Source organism: Oncorhynchus mykiss, chromosome 6 (genome assembly GCF_013265735.2).
Source record: "Oncorhynchus mykiss isolate Arlee chromosome 6, USDA_OmykA_1.1, whole genome shotgun sequence".
Lineage (NCBI taxonomy): Eukaryota > Metazoa > Chordata > Actinopteri > Salmoniformes > Salmonidae > Oncorhynchus > Oncorhynchus mykiss.
Window position 1 is genome coordinate 34,329,026 of NC_048570.1, and position 23,401 is coordinate 34,352,426.

Sequence of the window (23,401 nt, forward strand, 5' to 3'; positions counted from 1 at the left end):
GAGTGCAGATACTGGGGAGGTCCGAAACGCCCCACTACATAGTCTAAGTCCTTGCCCCGTTATGACATCTAGTCTTTTCAATGAAGTCCGTGCTGTACTGCCATCGTCTCCAAGTTTTTCCTATATTACCTCAAGCATACCTCATCTCCCACCTTCCTCCTGCTAAAGAACACTGTCTGAGTTTACGCAACAGAGAACCTGAATTCCCACATTAATTCCCACCGCTCTACCTACATCACTTGTTTCCTTTACCTTCCTGACTATGGCACATTTCTTCCCCTCTTCCATAAGGCCCCATCTTCTGCAAATAACCTCCCAATATCCGTCCTTAACTGTAAGTAAACATAATTGAGAACATAGGACTAATCACGCTCCCTGCGGTGTACCGTTATCCACCAGGTAGATGCCTGATAGACTTCCCCACCCTCACCTGGATAGACCTTCAAACAGGAAATCCTTTATCCAGTTGTACGTTCTTCCTCCTACCCTCATAATATCAAGCTCGGTTAAAACTCCTCCTTTCACATATCATATGCCTTTTCCACATCAAAATAGACAGCTACAACAGTCTCCTAGTTCACCTGAGCCTTCCTGACCTCTGATTCTAAGCAGAGAACTGGGTCCATAGTTCCCCCACTCTGATGTGATACTAGCTCTCCAGAATTAAGTTAACTTCGTAATCATACGTTCCATAATCTTACATACATGTGATGTTAAAGCTACTGGCAGATAGCCTGTTAGCCTTGTTAGGTCCTTCCCTGGCTTCCGGATTGGTACCACTACTGTCTCCTTCCAACTGCCTGGTAGTTTCCCCTTCTCCCATACTCTGTTGTACAACACCAATACCTTATAAAGTGCATCATCACCAAGATGGGAAAACATAACATAGTACATCTCATCTTTCCCAGATGAAGTTAACCCAACCTTACCTTTTGGCCTTTTCACCTCTGCCATTGTAAATGGTGCATTCAACACATCATTTACATCCTCCTATCCAGCACTCCAGGATGCACCTCTCTCGTTCTCTCTCTCCCCCTCCTCTGACAAATTTGCCTAGCTATGCACATGGACAAGTGCCTTCTCATCTGTTACTGCCACATCCTTCCCACTCGTCAACACTGGATAATCCCACTCCCTTCTGACCCCACTCATCCTCTTAATCCTCTTAATCATCCCCCACACTTCTCCCACAGGTGTCACCCTTCAAACGAAGCCAACATGACCTCTTTGTCTGACGAATAGTTCTCTTCACCAGAGACTGCTTATACTGAATCAGATGTTGGAAGTTATGTCCTTTTCAGTACTCTAAATGCCCTGTTCCTACTCCTCACCATTGCCCCACACTCCTATGTCCACCACGGGACTGCTTTCCTCCTCCCTGAACTCTTAGGTATAGCTTCAGGAGCTTCCCCCACTAACGCTGTTCTCACCCAGTTATTAATACTATCCACATCCCCTCTCATATCCACCCGAGCCATCACCTTCTCATTCAGCTCCTGAAACTGATCTTACTTCGCCCTTACAAACACCGACATGCCTGCTCCATCCACTGACACCTCCGGCCTACTGTGCATACTATGGGGTATTGATCAATCCCTACGTCAACTCCTCCCATAGAGATTCATGCCATCGCACTAGATACCAGAGGTCCAAGGCAGACACTTTCCCTGTGGCAACATAAAGCCTGGTCCCTCAGCCATCATTCAGTCACACCAGATCTTCCATTCCTATCAGATTTTCCATCACATGGCCATTTCCATCCATCTGTCCCCCCCCCCCCTCAGTGTTTGGGGCATTAAAATAACAAAAACAGCCCTTACAGTTCCTGTGACTTAATCATGCGTCCAGTTATGCAGCGACAGCTTCTCTCCTCCAGCTATTTATCTATCATCAGTCAGTATTATCTGTCAAAGTGAAAGACTTCCATGTTTTTGCCGGTAGCTTTCGAAGCAATAACCTTTCGGCATTATGGCAAATAACTTTGTTGATTGTTCTGGTCTGTGCCTAGTTACCTATACAACTACAGAGAAGGGACAGCACGTCTACTAGACTAAGTCAATTTCATTGAAAGCTTTCTGATCACTTGGACATGCAGCACAATTGGGGAATGGCCCCACAAAAAATCTAGAAAGAAAAGACAAGACTAACAACTTAAGAACACTTCCCATACACACACCAGTTTTATTTGCAACAGCAATGTATCTGGAGCAACAAAACAGAGGACAACACAAATAAAACCCACCATGGTTGTATTAAATTACAACAGACTTGAATTTCACACTATCACTTCACAAAAATAAAATCTCCTCTGGTCTCTGTGGGTCATGCAAACAGTGGAAAACTGGCTCTTTTTTGTTTTATAAACATTTGTTCCCATTCCTCAAAGCACTGAAAGCAGCTATATTTCTTAACTCTCAAACTGTTAGCCATGTAAAATGGAACCTCAGCAGCAGAGCGAAAGCTTGTGTCTGAGGGCATGCACAAGCTGATGTGTAGCAGTAATCAGTAGCCATAATCAGGATCTTTGACTCAACCTTTAGTCAATACTTTCTTCATTCTCAAGTCAGTGTTTTCTGAACTCCCATAGCTAGTTACAGGGGGAACATTGGAATTTAGGAAATCCTTCATTATTAAATTAGCTACATGAAGTAGTCCAACAATCTATACGCCGCCATCTTAAGAGTATCATGGTCTTCTCTCATTGACAATTATGCTCTATAATGGCAGTGTATACCTTGCTGGATTACTTCATGTAGCAAAAATAGATTCAATTTAAAAACAGAGCATTGTTTCTAAATTCCAACATACAACCTGCAATAGGACACACAGTTTCTACGACAACAGTGCCTGGGGGTGGGGGGGGGTCTATGTCAGACACCATTAGAACACTGGCTGCTAAAAAAAAAATATGCTTTTATCTGATCCAAAAGTCAATGTGAAAGCCTCCCCCTTTCTCATTTATTTTCCCCCTTCCATTCTTCTTCTTCTTCTTCACGGCTTTCTCTGTTGCGACATGTTAATTGTTGTGCAGACTGGTATGCTCCTTCTAAGAGGGGCTGAGGCTAAGGAGGCACACATTAGAGGAAGTACAGCTTGTCTGCCAGCTGGATAGCTGGCTCTGAGTGGAGGTACTGGCCTGACAGGAAGGCCAGTTTGTGGGCATACTTGCACGGCGCAGGCACTCGGATAGTCCCGGGCCAATTCCAGTACATGTGGCACATTTTGAAGGTCAGCCTAGAGTGAGACCAAGGGTTAGATTGTGTTATAACAAGGTTATATGTTAATGCTGCAAGAATGACAGGCTTTCATGTGACGCATCCACTCCACCCACCAACGTATAAAGTCAACAATAACTGAGTTATGTAAACTGGCAGATACTATTTGGCCCTTACTGCCAACTAGAGATTTATTGTGGCATAATTCACTCTACATCTAACATTACCTTTGCAAGTGGTCTGGGGAGAGGTTTGCTGTGTTGTAGACTGAGATGTAGTGTGTAGGCAGGCCACAGCCCTGTCGAACGTGATGCGCCATCAGGTAGAAGTCAACCCTGGGGAGAGAAATATAAATAATTTGATAAATGATGAAGCGTTACAAAACTAATGACCTAAGCCTTATTCTGTCCACTTCTCCACTGAAGTATGCACTTGTTCATTCCCCCCCATGGATAGGGTCAGAGGAGGAGAAAGGGGAAGAGAACCAGCATTGCGCTCCATTAAAGTGATACTTCAGGATTTTGTCTACTTCCCCAGAGTCAGATAAACTCATGGATACCATTTTTATGCCTCGTGTCCAGAATGAATGAAGTTTGAGGTAGTTTCAAGACACAATGCCAACTAGCTTAAGTGCAATGACTAGAAGTCTATGGGTATATGCTAGTCATTGCGCTAATGCTAGTTAGCATTGGCTTACGAAACTACCTCTAACATAAAAATGGTATCCACAAGTTCATCTGATTCTGGGGAAGTAGATGAAGGGCCACATTGCCAAAATCCTGAAGTATCCCTTAAAGACAGAGCCAGGACTAACCATTCCCTGTTGGTAACTGTGTGGTCCAGGACAGTTCCTGGCGGAGGCGTTCCAAAGCGGTCTCCGGAGCAGGAGTACAGGTTGGTGCTGACACGTTTCTGTACCACGATGAAGGCGAGCTTGGGCTCATAGTTAGGGAACGTCTCAAAACACTTGAGCAGCTGAGGGATCTCATACAGCTCCACAGTCTTCAGCTGGCCGTCAGACACTCCGTCCCGATATACCACAATCTTCTCCGGGAAGTTATGGTTCACCTGGAAAAACATAAATCACGGCATAGTTTTCACTAGCATATGGGTCTTTCTATAAAACTAGGATACTTGTGTGACATAAAACATTACTCTTCTGTCCTTGCATTTACGGAGGGCAAAGTTGTCTTTATATCATATATTAAGCATTAAATCAGTTAACCTCTGGGATTGGGGGCGGTATTTTCACATCCAGATGAAAAGCATGCCCAATCAGTTAAATTAGACATTGAACTTGTAAGAATCCTGGATCTAGCTGTCAGGACAGTTTTTTTGTAAAGAGATCCGGGAAATGCAGTAACATTTTGTGTCTTACTTGAAAATAGTTTCAACAAATCCAAAATAATAAATGCGATTGCAAAATCGAATGCCCCTAAATCAAAGAGTCGCCTTACCTCGCTTGATACTTAAAACCTAAAATTGATACTGTCATTAAAGTGGTTCTTCAATTATGCATAATACTTGTTGGATGTGCATTTGGTGTCCAGCTGATTAGTTACGCCGTGAAAATGGATGCAACAGTCCAAGTGCTGGAAAAATGTCCTGAAAATGTGTGTCTCATTCGTTACACCGGTGAAGACAGTTGTGCCTGGATCCACGTTAAATCTAATATCCTAGATTTAACAGAAAGCATCAAGGTAATATGTTAATGTTTTCATATGTTTCTGGACACAGCCTACCGCACGCAATTGTCTAGGAAAGACTATTGCGCAACACCCAACGCTATTCCGATGAATTATTCTGGATATAATGACAAATTACATAGCCTAGTGGGATTATTCACATTATGATCTGGTAATGAAATAAAATGACAAATGCATTTTGTTTTCAATGCTACACCTGCAATTTTAAACAATGCAAGGGGCTTGAAGTAGCCTAATTGAACCTGAATTTGGAGCTCAGAAATTAAAGTACTGGAATAGGCCTACCTTCAATTTGATGCTTGAAAAGTTATTGTAATTATTGTAGACAAATAAGTTATCCTGTTCCCTTATAATTATGAGCTAAAAAAATGTTTTATCCGTTTTTGTGAGACGTGCCCACCTTGGTTTGTTTCCCACCGCTTCAATTGAATGGCGTTGCGCTACTCTGTTGCGGTAAAAACCTGTGCTGTTATTATGAGGAAGACAACATCCAATGTTGGTTTCAACTAGGCTTTCCATACAAATCCTTCCATTAAGAAAGGTTTTTGGTCACTTTCTCATAAAAAAAAGCGATGGCGAGATTCAAAATTGCTACCGCTATTCATGGCTTTATTATGTGTGCCTGTATCGGCCACATATGCGACAGAAAAATCCCCATGCATCCAACCTATTTAGTCAGGCCACATTCTCACTTATTTCAGAATATAATAATAGTTTTAATATTAATGCATTGGCAAGTAAATAATTCATTCTTAAAGTGGTAATGGCCTACTTTTTTATACTCTTTAGGGAGAGGGGTGGTTCTGGCTTACTGGTGCTCTTCCATGCTGTCCCTAGGAGGGGTGCGTCACTTGAGTGGTTGAGTCACTGACGTTATCTTCCTGTCTGGGTTGGTGCCCCCCTTGGGTTGTGCCGTGGCGGAGATCTTTGTGGGCTATACTCTGCTTTGTCTCAGGATGGTAAGTTGGTGGTTGAAGATATCCCTCTAGTGGTGTGGGGGCTGTGCTTTGGCAAAGTGGGTGGGGTTATATCCTGCCTGTTTGGCCCTGTCCGGGGGTATCATTGGATGGGGCCACAGTGTCTCCCAACCTCTCCTGTCTCAGCCTCCAGTACTTATGCTGCAGTAGTTTATGTGTCGGCGGGCTAGGGTCAGTCTTTTATTTCTGGAGTACTTCTCCGGTCTTATCCGGTGTCCTGTGTGAATTTAAGTATGCTCTCTCTAATTCTCTCTCGGAGGACCTGAGCCCTAGGACCATGCCTCAGGACTACCTGGAATGATGACTCCTTGCTGTCCCCAGTCCACATGGCCTTGCTGCTGCTCCAGTTTCAACTGTTCTGCCTGGTGCTATGGTACCCTGACCTATTCACTGGACGTGCTACCTGTCCCAGACCTGCTGTTTTCAACTCTCTAGAGACAGCAGGAGCGGTAGAGATACTCTTAATGATCAGCTATGAAAAGCCAACTGACATTTACTCCTGGGGTGCTGACTTGTTGCACCCTCAACAACTACTGTGATTATTATTATTTGACCATGCTGGTCATTTATGAACATTTGAACATCTTGGCCATGTACTGTTATAATCTCCACCCGGCACAGCCAGAAGAGGACTGGCCATCCCTCATAGCCTGGTTCCTCTAGGTTTTTTCCTAGGTTTTAGCCTTTCTAGGGAGTTTTTCCTAGCCACCGTGCTTCTACACCACCTGGTTTCTGTACAGCACTTTGAGATATCAGCTGATGTAAGAAGGGCTATATAAATAAATTAGATTCTATATTTAATAAGGCACGAGGAGGTGTGGTACATGGCCAATATACCACGGCTAAGGGCTGTTCTTATGCATGACACAAGACGTGCCTGGATACAGCCCTTATCCGTGGTATATTGGCCATATGCCACAAATCCCTGAGGTGCCTTATTGCTATTATAAACTGGTTACCAACGCAATTAGAGCAAGAAAAATACATGTTTTGTCATACCTGTGGTATACGGTCTGGTATACCACAGCTGTCATCCAATCAGCATTCAGGGCGCAAACCACCCAGTTTATAATAGGCCCTATATGTACAATTATATAATTATATAACACTATACAACAGGTGGGTCTAATCTTGATTGGTTAAAAACGGCATTCCAGGTATCTATTCCATAAGTTACCACCGGCTAAATCTATGACGTAAAAATCCTATTTACTATTTACTTTACTGTTCCATCTGACTGCGCAATCCATTGTCTCATCAAACCAGCCAGGCAATTTATAAACTTGATCTCCTCTATAAAAAAAAACATCTAGACATCTCAAACTAACATTTAGTTAGTACTAACATTCAATTTACAAATTCAATCTCCAGCTGTCCCCATAGTAATGAACGTGTCAGGAGTTGGGATGAGACAGACCAGTCGAAATCATGAATCAGCTGGCATCATTTTTACAGATATAAGTAATGTAAATTGAAAAAAGGTAAAACGGAACGAAGTGCAGGTAGTTTGCTGTCTTTCCAGCTTCAGTTTGAAGTTAAGTGTGTTAGCTGTGTTGTGGCTAGCTCCTCTAAACAACAGTGTCCTGACAAGTGAGCACATTTTCCATTGTTATGGATGTATCCAAAATAATGTCACTAAAAAACAGCTTACCCAAATGCAGCTACTTTGCTGTCATTCTGGCTGCACTTTTTGATGTGACTAAGTTAGCTGTAGTTGGCTAGCTAGCAAGCAATGGATAAGAACGTTGACAGCCAATATGGCAACGGAACATTTATAATGAACGACTGGGTCGCGTCCATAGATAAAGAGCAAAAAGACTGAACCATTATTTATTGAAAAGACCCATGCCCACTGCCAGTAAAAACTATTTTTATTTTACTGTAACTAGATTTGAGAACACACAACAGTTTTAGAACACCTAATCATTCAAGGGGTTCTCTTTATTTTGACTATTTTCTAAATTGTAGAATGACAGTGAACACATCAAAACTATGAAATAACACATATGGAATCATGCAGTAACCAACAAAGTGTTAAACAAATCAAAATATATTTTGTATTTGATATTCTTCAAATTATCCACCCTTTGCCGTGACAGCTTTGCACACTCTTGGCATTCTCTCAACCAACTTCATGAGGTAGTCACCTGGAATGCATTTCAATTAACAGGTGTGCCTTCTTAACCTCTCTAGGGTATGTGGGACGCTAGCGTCCCATCTGGCCAACATCCAGTGAGGTTGCAGAGCGCCAAATTCAATTACAGAAATGCTCATTATAAAAATTCAGAAAACAAAACATATTTTACATAGGTTTAAAGATTAACTTCTTGTTAATCCAACCAGTGTCTTATTTATAAAATGCTTTTCGGCGAAAGCATACCTAGCCCAGAACATACCTAGCCCAGAACATAGCCCGGATGACAAATTATTACAAACAGTAACCAGCCAAGCAGAAGCGTTACAAAACTCAGAAATAGAGATACAATGAATCCCTTACCGTTGATGATCTTCATATGGTGTTAATCAGAAGACATTAATTTACTCAATAAATGTTCCTTTTGTTCGATGAAGTCTCTTTATATCCAAAAACTTCCGTTTTGTTAGAACTTTTTCTTCAGTAATCCACAAACTCAGTCCGTGACTCAAACTCAGTCAAAACAATCAGACAAAAAAATCCAAATTGTAGCCGTAAAGTTCATAGAAACATGTCAAACGATGTTTATATTCAACCCTCAGGTTGTTTTTTAACCTAAATGATCTATAATATTTCAACTGGACAATAACGTCGTCAATATAAAAGGTAAACAAGAAATGCACATGCGCCTGAAAAAACTCTGCGTCACGTTAGGGTCCTCTCGTTCAGATTGGACTTACTCCCTCATTTATAAGAATACAAGCCTGAAACAATTTCTAAAGACTGTTGACATCTAGTGGAAGGAATAAAAACTACAAATGGAGTCCTAAGTCAATGGATACTGTAATGGCATTGAATAGAAATCTACAAAACCAAAAAAATAACTACTTCCTGAATGGATTTTTCTCAGGTTTTCGCCTGCTAAATCAGTTCTGTTATACTCACAGACACAATTCTAACAGTTTTGGAAATTTTTGAGTGTTTTCTATCCAAATCTACCAGTTATATGCATATCATATCTTCCGGGTCCGAGTAGCAGGCCATTTAATTTGGGCATGCTTTTCATCCAAAATTCCAAATGCTGCCCCCTACCCTAGAGAGGTTAAAAGTTCATTTGTGGAATTTCTTTCCTTCTTAGTGCGTTTGAGCCAATCAGTTGTTTTGTGACAAGGTAGGGGGGTATACAGAAGATAACCCTATTTGGTAAAAGACCAAGTCCATATTATGGCAAGAACAGCTCAAATAAGCAAAGAGAAATGACAGTCCATCATTACTTTAAGACATTAAGGTCAGTCAACACAGAATATTTCTAAAACTTTGAACGTTTCTTGAAGTGCAGTCACAAAAACCATCAAGCGCTATAATGAAACTGGCTCATGAGGACCGCCACAGGAAAGAAAGACCCAGAGTTACCGCTGCTGCAGAGGATAAGTTCATTAGAGTTACCAGCCTCAGAAATTCCAGCCCAAATAAATGTTTCACGTAACATACACATCTCAACATCAACTGTTCAGAGGAGACTGTGTGAATCAGACCTTCATGATCGAATTGCTGCAAAGAAACCATTACTAAAGGACACCAATAAGAAGACACTTGCTTGACCCAAGAAACACGAGCAATGGACATTAGACCGGTGTAAATGTGTCCTTTGGTCTGGAGTCCAAATTGGATATTTTTGGTTCCAACCACGTGTCTTTGTGAGACACGGTGTGGGTGAACGGATGATCTCCGCATGTGTATTTCCCACCGTAAAGCATGGGAGGAGGTGGTGTTATGGTGCTTTGCTGATGACATCGTCTGTGATTTATTTAGAATTCAAGGCACAATTAACCAGCATGGCTACCACAGCATTCTGAAGCGTTACGCCATCCCATTTGGTTTGGGCTTAGTGGGACTATCATTTGTTTTTCAACAGGACAATGACCCAACACACCTCCAGGCTGTGTAAGGGCTATTTGACCAAGAAGGAGAGTGATGGAGTGCTGCATCAGATGACCTGGCCTCCACAATCACCCTGACCTCAACGATATTGAGATGGTTTGGGATGAGTAGGACCGCAGAGTGAAGGAAAAGCAGCCAACAAGTGCTTAGCATATTTGGGAATTCATTCAAGACTGTTGGAAAAGCATTCCAAGTGAAGCTGGTTGAGAGAATGCCAAGAGTGTGCAAAGCTGTCATCAAGGCAAAGAGTGGCTATTTGAAGAATCGCAAATATAAAATATATTTTGATTTGTTTAACAAATTTTTGGTTACTACATGATTCCATTATTATTATTCTACAACGTAGAAAATAGTAAAGATAAAGAAAAACCTTTGAATGAGTAGGTGTTTAAAACCTTTGACCGGTAGTGTATATATATAAAACAAATCCCAGGCTGGGCTGAAAGGCCTTTAGTACACTGTGTTAAAAATAAATAAAAGGCCTATTTTAAAAGTCACCTCATAGTATTTCTGCAGTGCAGCCAGCAGACACACTCTGAACCCGTTGATGATCTCCTCGTTGGGCATCTGGAAGGTCACTCTGGAGTACCACCTAGTCAGCAGGCTGGGTGAGGAATAGGAGGAAATGTCATAGGTTGAATCCCAAATAACAGCCTATATAGTGCACCCTTTGGGGCCTGGTAAAAAGTAGTACACTACATAGGGTAGCCATCTAAACCCCAAAAGGCTAGGTCTGGCTCTGACTGCATGTGTGGGTACACATAACCACGAGCCACTGTGGCCCCTCATCAGTTCAGATTTTTTGTTGCCCCCACTCCCATTAAATTTGCCCATCCCTGATATAGGGAATAGGGTGCCATTTGGGATACAACCATAATTACTCAGAAAAGCCATCAAGTAAGTTAATTTCATTCACTGATATGTTACTGTGCAGTGTGTCTTTTAGGGGGCGTGTTTACCTATTCAGGCTGGCGACGAAGCCCATGACTGATCTGTTCTTTTTGCTGGTGTCGTGATGGACATCCACTCCAATCACCATCAGATGTTTCTGTTAAAATGTAAAGCAAAGACAGGCGCTAAAAACACTAAACTAAAACAGGAAATCTAACAGCTGGATAAATCCATTTGAATTCAATCACTTATTGACAACCCCCCTTCTGTTTAATAGAAAAACAACCAAATTGGATGTTCTAAGTCCACAACAACGCTTAAACCACCTCAAGAGACCACTTTTGAGGTTAAGGTTGAGAAATGTAGATTTTAGGGTGTAGTTACCCTTTAAATCAACTGCACATCAGCCAGAGACCATTGTTTGGTTAGCATTGTTACTGATGTTTCTGTAGCGCTCATGTGATTGCAGAATTTGCTAAACAAATGGCCAATGGATCGATGCAAATAATCATGATATCCTTCTGTCAGGTGGGAATAGGCTAATTCGTAGTTACATTTAATTGAGAAGGTTTAGGGAAAGCCTTTCGATCTACCAGAAGACGGTTGTCATTCAGTTAGCATCATCGCTAACAGCAACACAAAGTGGTAGACAAACGCACACAGGGGCATTCCTGTGCAGTCAGAGCCAGGGCATTCCTGTGCTGTTGCCTCCTCAGAAAGTTGAAAGAAAATACAAATCACTGGTGCATATTATTCATGTTTTATGATAATACATTCAATACTTTTGGAATATTTTGACTTCCGTTTTAATGTCTGGATTCCATCCACGTTTTCCGCAACAAGAATTTTATAGGGTCCTACAACCTGTAGCTGTCGATGGCAACACACACAATCCTGGTCACATCTCTCCTCCGGTCCCCCCTCCAAAATAGTAAAATGAGGGGCCCTGCCTTTACCAGAACCGTGAGTTGCAAGTACATTTTTTAAACAGCTGACTTGACAAAAATAAAACCTCTTACCTCTTCAGACTGCTTACTGAGAAAGTAATTTTGCATTATAAACTCTACTTGTTTTATATTATCCCCTTGGCATTTGTGTGTCACTTTCTTTGTGGGTAAATTGGTGTTCATTTTGTACATTACACTATAAAATAAGGTATTTGTGACTTGTTCTGAATTCCTGATTGTGTCTCGCTTTATCTTATGCAAAGCTATAATTCTGACTTGCATGTCTCACTGTCTCCATCTAGTGGACACATAGCATCCCTACACCCAAACATGGTCAACATCAGCCAAAATCTTACCAGTAGAGAAAAATATATCACTAACCAGAGGGACGTTCACAGTCCACAGCTCTCCTCCCAGTTTGCAGTTCATCTGCAGCAGGATTTTCTGGGCTACACTCCTCAGCTTTTGGGGTTGGGAGATGGTCCGGACGTTAATGGCCTACAAAGCCAAAGAAATGTACATTTTAGATTAACCTTTGCTTTAGGCAGTTGATAAACCTTTTGGTTCCTTGCCTCTTTCCCTGAAACTTACACCTTTAGTATTCACAGATCTTATAGGACCTGAGTTACAGTGGTGTAAAGTAGCCCTACCTAAGCAGTTTTTATGGGTCTCTCGACTTTACATTTATATAACTTTTGCTTTTACTTCACACTTAAAGAAAATAATGTACTATATACTCTATACACTTTCCCCTGACACCCAGAAGTACTCGTTAGATTTTGATGATTAGCAGGACAGGATAATTAACTCACTTATTAAGAGAACAACCCTGGTCATCCATACTGCATGTGATTTGGCGGACTCAGCAAACACACATGCGTCGTCTGTAAATTATGCCCGAGTGTTGGGAGTTTGCCACTGGCTATCCGTACATTAAAAAAATAGATATATATTGCCGTCTGGTTTGTTTAATATAAGGAACTTGAAATGATGCATACGTTACTTTTGATATTTAAGCATATTTCAGCAATTACATTTACTTATGATACTTAAGTATATTTAAAACCAAATAATTAGACTTTTACTTACGTAGTATTTTACTGGGTGAGTTTTACTTGAGTAATTTCCAATTAAGGTATCTTTACTTTTTCTCAACTTTGACAACTTTTTCTACCACTGCCGAGGTGTAGGTTAAGAAAAACAGTGCTGGCACCTAGCCATGTTATTTGTACATTTACTGTATGTTGTGTGTTTGATGCAGAGTGGACAATCCTGGCTAAATGAAGATCAATAGTGAATTGTCTGGAGGTGTGGCAGAGTTAACCTGAGAGGGCACGGGACTCTGGACGCAGCACAGCTTCTTGATGGCACTGTAGAGGTCGTCTCTGTTGCCTGTCATGATGCACACTACCAACTGCACATTGGGCTGAAAAATGGGCCACGGTAAAAATAATAGATTCATAATTAATAGGATTTATATAGCGCTTTTCCACATCAAAGCGCTTTAGAATGAAAGGACAAATCTCCCTACCACCAGTGTTTATGTATTACTGATGTGAATAACTCAAACAGCATCATAGAAATAACCACAAAGTTGAGATACATTCGAGAAACAAACTAACTTCCACATTTTTACTAGTCAAATGTTTGAAGTAGGCTCAAAGGTTTGGGGTGTAAGAGGGGTTGGGAAGATATTCAGAACATTTATACTGTATTTCTCTTCATGGCCTATACAGCTTCTGTGACTCAATAACAACAATTGATCACAAAAAAAGACTGTTCTAAGGTGCTCAGAGGCAGTAGTGTCATGTCCTACCTCACTAGTAAGCTGGGAGTGGATGCTCTTGACGTAGGTCTCGGTGCGGTCGTCCTTCAGCTCCACGCGGATGGGCCGATCCAGCCTCAGGCCCATAGGTCCGGCCACCTTCCCAAAGCAGGACACTAGCTCCTCGGCCTGCTCAGCACAGCGCCGAGGATAGAAAATGGCCCAGCAGTTCATGGGGATCTGAGAGAAAAAACAGAACAGGCCAGAGAAAGTGTGAGCCTGAAATGGCATTATTCCCTATATTTTTTTTATTTTACCTTACTAGGCAAGTCAGTTAAGAACAAATTCTTATTTTCAATTACGGCCTAGGAACAGTGGGTTAACTGCTGGTTCAGGGGCAGAACGACAGATTTTTACCTTGTCAGCTCGGGGATTTGAACTTGCAACCTTTCGGTTACTAGTCCAACACTCTAACCACTAGGCTACTCTGCCGCCCCATATAGTGCACTATGATTGGCCAGAGCCAGGCTGATTTCTTGATTCCTCAGTTTATTTTTCTTCAACTAAATCAAAACATTTAAAGTAGGAGGAGGAGACTGAAATCCTTAAATCAAAACTAAAACAGACTGCAATACAGACACAAATTATAGTAAGCTAGTCATTCCCCTGACATCATTAGTGTGCTGTACTTGACCCTTTGACCGTGAGACTCACACAACTGATAGAAGCATCCCTGATAACCTCCCTGGACCAGCTGACATCAGCTCCGGTGACAAAGGACACTGACTGCAGACAGATGGTCTCCAGAGGCAGAATTCTTCCTATAGTCTGGAGGGAACAGAGAATAGTTCAAGTTAGCGTGTGTGTGTGTGTAAAAGAAATAGGCCCCCCCGACCCCCCATTTTTGCCAAACAAGCTCTATTTTGGTGGCCTCTGCTCATTCTGATGCTAGATTGTAGTCCAGCAACTATCACAAAATAACACTGATCACATTTTTATTTTAAAATCAGCTCTTGTACAATATTATATAAAACACAGGGAAAATGTATTTGACTGCACTGTGCATTTAAATAATCCTGTAAGAGTCTGCTGACTTCCACAGGCTTTTAAGAGGCATTTTCTCAGCTATCTGAAATACAGGTAAAATCAGAAAATCCCAGATAAGTATCATTAGAACCATTCAATCCATTTTCTTTTATCATATTTTGAACCACTCTTGACTAGCCTACCTATTGTTCCTGTAGTGAGGAGAATTCACCATCTTCAAATTTTTTCAACAATTTATCTGCATTTAATTGCTAAAAAGCATACCAGTATGCAAATTAGGAAGCCAAATGAACGTCTTACCGATGCGATTCGGTAGGCTACTGACGAGTTACTCACTTAAAAACGCCACTGTCTGGCAAATCCTGATGGACTGCATATCGGAAATACAAATGAGATCTTTGGTTAACTTGCACCAATGCGATACCTTGGACATAACTACGTTACCGGGCCAGTTGCACCAAAAAAAATCTACTGGCCCGAACATCACTTTCACTGGCCCAGACATGGTATAGTTCTTAAATGCATTGGGGTCATGCAGGACCTATAGCATGCTTTCGCTCTATATTCAGCTATTAATAGGCTATATTTGGTTATTATGATATGTATTAAGATGCTATGTAATAATTTAGCAATACAAGTCTACTCTATTCTTTAGAATCACGTTGTATTAATTGCATACATTTTTGCTTCAAAAGCATGTCATTTTGAGAAGATTTGAAAATAGAACACTGCCTCTAAGACAAACATTCCAAAATAGATATCTACATGGCTACAGTAGGCTAGCCAATACTAATGCTAGGCATCTTTTTGTAGTTTTTATTTTTGTATCTATCCACAGTAGCCATCATATTGCTAGTATGTTCACTATTGAAGATTTACTTCTGTAAATCACTTTCCCTAAAATAAATAAGCTCAGTGAGTAGATTTATGGGGCGCTTTTTGCTCAAGACAGCTCGCATGTGCTGTGTGAAGGCATCAACATGTATGCTCAGGTATTTGGGACTCGCGGGAGCGTGGTGGTGCTTGAATGAACGGTCATTAATTTTGCTCAAATACAAATAGCATGACTTTTTGTCTGAAGAGAATTGAAAAGTTGCCTTTTAATTTAAGTGGAAAAAGTAGCCAGCTGAAAATGAGTCCGTAATCGGCTGTATAGCCCGACAGCCGGTGCTAGTGGAAAACACTATCTTGCTTATCAACTGAGGTTTACTCCTGGGAATTGCTTTTATTACTTGACTACTTTTTAGTAGTCGGAGAGTAGTGGATATATACTACCGTGGTTAAGGAGTCAGGGTAAGAGCTCTGTATAAAAACATTCTTTACCCTTGAGTCTGATTAACTCACCAGGTATTTTAGGAGACTTTTTAACCTATTAAGAGCTATTCTAACCCATTAGGAGATGCAAGCAGGTCACTGCAAATTGATAATCAACTGAGATTCACCCCTGGGAATTGCTTTTAATTACTTAACTTTTAAAAGCAGGTTTTAGACAATTTATGATATGCTCTTGTGGGTAAACATTAAGGGAGAAGCTGTTTGTCCCCAAGATGAAAATCAGGGTGGGGACTGGATCCATCTATGTCCAAAATTACTCTGATTGGTGGTGCTATAACAAGCGATTGAAAATGCTAAATCTGAAAGGTCACGCCCGAAAGTCATGAAATTCGGTACATAGGTCCCTCTCCTCACAAGGAACACGTTTTCCTCAGGGTCCCATAAGGTGCGAAATGATGGAATTGAAAACGTTTTTTTTTTTTTTTTAAACACACTTAAAACACTACTCTTATGGCACCGAATGATCAATCTGCACGAAACTTGATGTGGCATCTATGGACAAAGGTCTCAATGTAATCCTTGCCAGGCTAGTACCTAAAACAGCATGAGTGTGGTCTGGCACATAAATCAGTCAAGGATATTTGTACTAAAACAACATTTGGTACACAAGTTGCAAACACTGTCAAGACTCAACATATGCAAAAAACATTCATATCGACAACACGGTGGTGTTATAACAGGCACATGCTTATATCTCTTGATCTGTTTTATTCAGTGAGATGAAATATGGCACACGTGCTCAGGGATATATGTCTAGCTGACCATTGCAATCTCAGACACCACTGGCCCGATTTTGACGAAAGTTGGGTCTTGCCATAGAGATCCACCATTTACAAAATTACACTGATTGGCCCAAGGGGGGCGCTACATCATTCATGGAGGACAACAACGTTTAAATGTTGCCCTGTTTTTCACAGTTCTAAGTTGTTTTTCGAAGGCTAAACTCAGCTTCAACGTGGACCCTGGGAGCTGTGCTGGGAACCTTTCTGCATACAGGACAAGCCCAATAGATCTAACCATAGCAAGTGATTAAGGACCAGAATAACTTCATTACATTTCATAGTAATCATAAACTGTGAATTTAATTTAACACAAGACTGACCTCTTGTCCATTTACCGTCCATGGATTTCACTAACAACGATCCAGTACCCGGCCATTTTTGAAAAATGTGTGAGTGAGAATGTTGTCCATTATGTAATGAGCTGTGTGGAGTCTCACCACTAGGGTGACCACATTTAAAATACCCAAAAGCGTGACAACAAGATGATTTTGCGGGACATTGCGGGTCAGTGTAGTAGATGGTGTTAAAGTATATAGCCTCCCTATATTTTGTTTCAATCAAAGCATATTCTGCCTAGTGGTCCGTACTGTTGAGTTTTGGCCACATTACACATTTTTTCTAAAATCGTATAAGAAATGTGGTGGTGTTTTTGGGTTAACAGTGACGTTATACCAAGGCATAAAATGAACATCTGCCAAATGTGGGTAGGTTTAGTTATTGGCGGGTAAGAATGTCTATTTCACCAGCCACGTTGGTGGGTGGTCAATTTGAAGGGCTCTACATTGAGAGCATTACATTCGCAAATAAAAATTGTCAAAAGTATGAGCACGTGCGAGTTAGAACAATGCTGCGGTAGCTGTTTAAGTATTCCTGCCATTTTGTTTCATAGCTGCTAATTGCACAAAGAAATACAAATCCTTTCTCATCTCGAGCATAAACTGCCTTGCATAGGAGATGTGCGCAATGAGTGGTGATAATCATTTTGAGGCACTGGCACATGCATACAAGTTGGTCTAGTTACCTTGACAGTCTACTAAGTGAGACTTTGTCCTCATTATTTTTTGGGGCTTTTTAGATTTTGTTCACAATTTCAGTTGTTTTTCAAACGTTGGAGTCGACTGCATCAGTTGATAGCGAACAGACATCCTAATCAGATTCCAAATCTCACACAAACAGACTCCAGTGGCAACGTTAAGAAGGTAACCTCCCGGCCTTAAAGGGGCATCTGAATATTGATATTTTGATTATTAAAAAGACTCCGGTCACAAAAAAATGAAATTAAGCATTACACTACATTACTTCTTACTAACACATTTCTTGTTTACGAAAGCATGCTCATCTGTTTTTTTGTACTTAACTATGAAAAAATATTTTAGCTGGTAAAAAAATCTGAGTGGCTGGTAGATTTTAAAAAATCTACTTAGACTTAAAACAGGATTGAATGAAGTAGAAGCAAATATGTTGAAAGAGCAACTAATGAGCACGAGAGCTTCGCAAGTTTGACGAAATGACCGTACATCTTCAGAAGCAGATTTTTTTTTTATAGTAGTTAAGCCTGTCTTCTCCAAGTTTAGCTGGAATTTAGCCCGAAAGGATTAGAGAAATATGATTGGTTGACGAACAGCTCATTACAAGATCATGGGCATTAATATGGAGTTGGTCCCCCCTTTGCTGCTATAATAGCCGCCACTCTTCTGGAAAGGCTTTCCACTACATGTTGTAACATTGCTGCAGGGACTTGCTTCCATTCAGCCACAAAAACATTAGTGAGGTCGGGCACTGATGTTGGGCGATTAGGCCTGGCACACAGTCGGTGTTCCAATTTATCCCAAAGGTGTTCGATAGGGTTGAAGTCAAGGCTCTATGCAGTCCAGTCAAGTTCATCCACACCGATCTCGACAAACCATTTCTGTATGGACCTCGCTTTGTGCACAGGGGCATTGTCTTGCTGAAACAGGAAAGGGCCTCCTCCTCCACCAAACGTTACTGTGGGCACTAGACATTCAGGCAGGTAGCGTTCTCCTGGAATCTGTCAAACCCAGATTCATCATTCGAACTGCATTGCGCCTGGTGATCTTAGGCTTGTGTGCGGCAGCTTGGCCATGGAAACCAATTTCATTATGCTTCCGACAGTTCTTGTGCTGACGTTGCTTCAAGGCAATTTGGAACTCGGTAGTTAGTGTTGCAACTGAAGAAAGACCATTTTTACACACTATGTGCTTCAGCATTCTGTGAGCTTATGTGGCCTACTACTTCGCGGCTGAGCCATTGATGTTTCCACTTCACATTAACAGCACTTACAGTTGACAGGGAGACCGCTCTAGCAGTGCAGAGATTTTACGAACTGACTTGTTGGAAAGATGGCAATGGTTTGTCTATGGAGATTGCATGGCTGTGTGCTCAATTTTATACACCTGTCAGCAATGAAACAGCCAAATCCACTAATTTGAAGGGCTGTCCACACACATCTGTATATATAGTGTATGTTTTCATAAACGCAACGTGACTGCAAAAGACGGGTAGTATTGTCTGACTGAAATATGGACCTTTTTGGACCTTTTTCTCTCCAAATTTGTGGTGTATGAATTGATTGCAAAAAAAAATAAAAAATCACCTTCATTTAAATAGGGCATGGTGGCGAAGTAATTACAATTTAGCAATTAAACACTGGTGTGATAGATGTGCAGAAGATGAAAGCGTAATTAGAGATAGGGGGGTGCAAAGGAGCAAAACATTTTTTTTTATAACAATATGGGATGAGGTAGTTGGATGGGCTATTTACAGATGGGCTTTGTACAGGTGCAATGATCTTTGAGCTGCTCTGACGGCTGGTGCTTAAAGTTAGAGAGGGAGATATGAGACTCCAGCTTCAGTGATTTTTGCCATTCATTCCAGTCATTGGCAGCAGAGAACTGGAAGGAAAGGCGGCCAAAGGAGGAATTGGCTTTGGGGGTGACCAGTGAAATGTACCTGCTGGAGCGAGTGCTACGGGTGGGTGCTGCTATGGTGACCAGTGAGCTGAGATAAGGCGGGGCTTTACCTAGCAAAGACTTATAGATGACCTGGAGCCAGTGGGTTTGGCGACGAATATGAAGCGAGGGCCAGCCAACGAGAGCACACAGATCACAGTGGTGGGTAGTGTATGGGGCTTTGGTGACAAAACAGATGGCACTGTGATAGACTGCATCCAATTTATTGAGTAGGGTATTGGAGGCTATTTTGTAAATGACATCGCCGAAGTCGAGGATTGATAGGATGGTCAGTTTTACAAAGGTATGTTTGGGGACCAGTGAAGGATGCTTTGTTACAAAATAGGAAGCCAATTCTAGATTTAACTTTGGATTGGAGATGTTTGATGTAAGTCTAGAAGGAGAGTTTACAGTCTAACCAGACACCTAGTTATTTGTAGTTGTCCACATATTCTAAGTCAGAGCCGTCCAGAGTAGTGATGTTGGACTGGCGGGCAGGTGCCCGGCAGAGATCGGTTTAAGAGCATGCATTTATATTTAAGAGCAGTTGGAGGCCACGGAAGGAGAGTTGTATGGCATTGAAGCTCGCCTGGAGGGTTGTTAACACAGTGTCCAAAGAAGGGCCAGAAGTATACATAATGGTGTCATCTGCGTAGGTGGATCAGAGACTCACCAGCAGCAAGAGCGACATCATTGATGAATACAGAGAAGAGAGTAGGTCGAAGAATAGAACCCTGTGGCACCCCCATAGAGACTGCCAGAGGCCCGGAAAACAGACCCTCCGATTTGACACACTGAACTCTATCAGAGAAGTAGTTGGTGAACCAGGCGAGGCAATCATTTGAGAAACCAAGGCTGTCGAGTCTGCCGATGAGGATGTGGTGATTGACAGAATCGAAAGCCTTGGCCAGGTCAATGAATACGGCTGCACAGCATTGTTTTATCGATGACGGTTAAGATATCGTTTAGGACCTTGAGCGTGACTGAGGTGCACCCATGACCAGCTCGTAAAAGAGATTGCATAGAGGAGAAGGTACGGTGGGATTCGAAATGGTTGGTGATCCAATTGTTAACTTGGCTTTCGAAGACCTTAGAAAGGCAGGGTAGGATAGATAGAGGTCTAATAATTTGGGTCTAGAGTGTCACCCCCTTTGAAGAGGGGGATGACCGCGGCAGCTTTCAATCTTAGAGATCTCAGACATTACGAAAGAGAGGTTGAACAGGCTAGTAATAGGGGTTGCAACAATTGCGGCAGATAATTTTAGAAAGAGAGGGTCCAGATTGTCTAGCCCAGCTGACTTGTAGGGATCCAGATTTTGCAACTATTTCAGAACATCAGCTATCTGGATTTGGATGAAAGAGAAATGGGGAAGGCATGGGCAAGTTGCTGTGAGGACATGCTTGTTGGTCGCCGGACAAAGGGCCAAAATGTGGGACTGTCCCGTATAATCCGGGAATGTGGTCACCCTACTCACCACTAGGCTTGGGCGGTATACCGTATACTGGGGTATTTTGAAATACCGCCAAATAAATTATCTCCAGCTCAGGGCTCCAGCTATGCACTTGGTTTGCTAACTTACAAGGTAAGCAGCTAGCATGCCAGATCAAGCTTCTTGGTTACAGCAGAGATAAATAATCCCCTCCTGGATCAAGATTCCTGATGACTTATTATTTTTTGTACTGTTGTTTTTTTTCTCATTGGAAAGAAATAGCACCCCTTGTGTACACTGCCGTATACCCCAGTATGGTTCAGGAACGGTAAGAAAATCTGAATACCGCCCCAACCTACTCACCACCAGATAAATAAATGTTAATTGTGTCTTTCTATGTGCGACTTTAGCTACACAACTAATTTGTCTCCGAGATAAATGATATGTATTGTTTGATTGTGCAGTGTATACTCACCACCAGGATGTCTTGACTGATCTCCAGCCCCCAGCGTGCCAGTTCTGTCTGGGCCTCTGGGTTGGTGTTGATGTTCTTCAGGAGCTGCTTCAGGGAGTGAGTGTGCTGCTCACTACTCACATTGATGTGCATCGTCAAGTCCTGGGACGGTAAAACCGGCACTTTCAGAATCTATACAGTACTAGACTTTCCGCCCCAGTGTTACTATGTGACGTTTCTGGGTACAAATATAATTTGCCTAAAGCAAGCGCAGCTAAAGTCTTTGATAGAAAAATTGGCTGGTTACTATTGCTATCAAATCACTGTTTTTATTTATTTTATTTTATTTTACCTTTATTTAACCAGGTAGGCAAGTTGAGAACAAGTTCTCATTTACAATTGCGACCTGGCCAAGATAAAGCAAAGCAGTTCGACAGATACAACAACACAGAGTTACACATGGAGTAAAACAAACTGTGTTGCCTTCATGTACAGTGGATGTCATAGAACACTCCCCAGGGAGAATTCATTGCCGACAATGACTTTACCTTCATGGCGCGGAAGTCCTTTCTCATTTTGTCAGGGATTCCAGTCATAAAGGAGAGCTCTGGCAGAAGCAGGATCTCGCCGGTTATGACTTGCTGTAAGACAAAAACACACAATTAAATATAATGTATATTGTATTTTATGGAGAAAATGGCTCCAACTCAAAAACTCAAATGACTATCTACAAAGCATGTGTGACAGTAGAACAAAGACGTAATGAATGCAAACTGAAGCCACAAGGTGTCATTTTGTTACAAGGATACAGACAAGTACTTTGTTACAGGGTAGTTGGGTGTGTGAGGAAAGTTTTACCTTTCCCCCAGGCTTGGACCTTTCTTTGGGTCGATGGATAAGCATGGGTTGGTCCATCTCTTTTATGGTGATGCCATAGTTTTTGCTGTTCAGATTATAGGAAAAAAGTTCAAATAGACAGGTTTTCCCCTATATTCGTTTAGCAGCAGTGGCCACCGCTGCAAAAAAATATGGAATTTTCTTCATACACTGCTCAAAAAATTAAAGGGAACACTAAAATAACACATCCTAGATCTGAATGAATGAAATATTCTTATTAAATACTTTTTTCTTTACGTAGTTGAATGTGCTAACAAAATCACACAAAAATGATCAATGGAAATCAAATTTATCAACCCATGGAGGTCTGGATTTGGAATCAAACTCAAAATTAAAGTGGAAAACCACACTACAGGCTGATCCAACTTTGATGTAATGTCCTTAAAACAAGTCAAAAATGAGGCTCAGTAGTGTGTGTGGCCTCCACGTGCCTGTATGACCTCCCTACAACGCCTGGGCATCCTCCTGATGAGGTGGCGGATGGTCTCCTGAGGGATCTCCTCCCAGACCTGGCCTAAAGCATCCGCCAACTCCTGGACAGTCTGTGGTGCAACATGGCGTTGGTGGATGGAGCGAGACATGATGTCCCAGATGTGCTCAATTGGATTCAGGTCTGGGGAACGGGCAGGCCAGTCCATAGCATCGATGCCTTCCTCTTGCAGGAACTGCTGACACACGCCAGCCACATGAGGTCTAGCATTGTCTTGCATTAGGAGGAACCCAGGGCCAACCGCACCAGCATATGGTCTCACAAGGGGTCTGAGGATCTCATCTCGGTACCTAATGGCAGTCAGGCTACCTCTGGCGAGCACATGGAGGGCTATGCAGCCCCCCAACGAAATGCCACCCCACACCATGACTGACCCACTGCCAAACCGGTCATGCTGGAGGATGTTGCAGGCAGCAGAACG

The 23,401-nt window shown here is 41.9% G+C and overlaps 1 protein-coding gene across 1 annotated transcript in view; it reads right to left on the minus strand.

Annotated features, from left to right (window-relative positions):
* Positions 1-2,156: 2,156 nt before the first annotated feature.
* Positions 2,157-23,401, minus strand: part of piwil2 (piwi-like RNA-mediated gene silencing 2) — a 35,308-nt gene continuing 14,063 nt past the window's right edge. The window contains 12 exon segments of the mRNA NM_001124242.2: positions 2,157-3,234; positions 3,443-3,550; positions 4,030-4,283; positions 10,472-10,577; positions 10,933-11,021; positions 12,193-12,309; positions 13,136-13,237; positions 13,628-13,816; positions 14,291-14,404; positions 21,615-21,755; positions 22,142-22,234; positions 22,452-22,536. Coding sequence (NP_001117714.1) covers positions 3,078-3,234; positions 3,443-3,550; positions 4,030-4,283; positions 10,472-10,577; positions 10,933-11,021; positions 12,193-12,309; positions 13,136-13,237; positions 13,628-13,816; positions 14,291-14,404; positions 21,615-21,755; positions 22,142-22,234; positions 22,452-22,536 — 1,555 coding nt within the window. The 3' untranslated portion in view covers positions 2,157-3,077.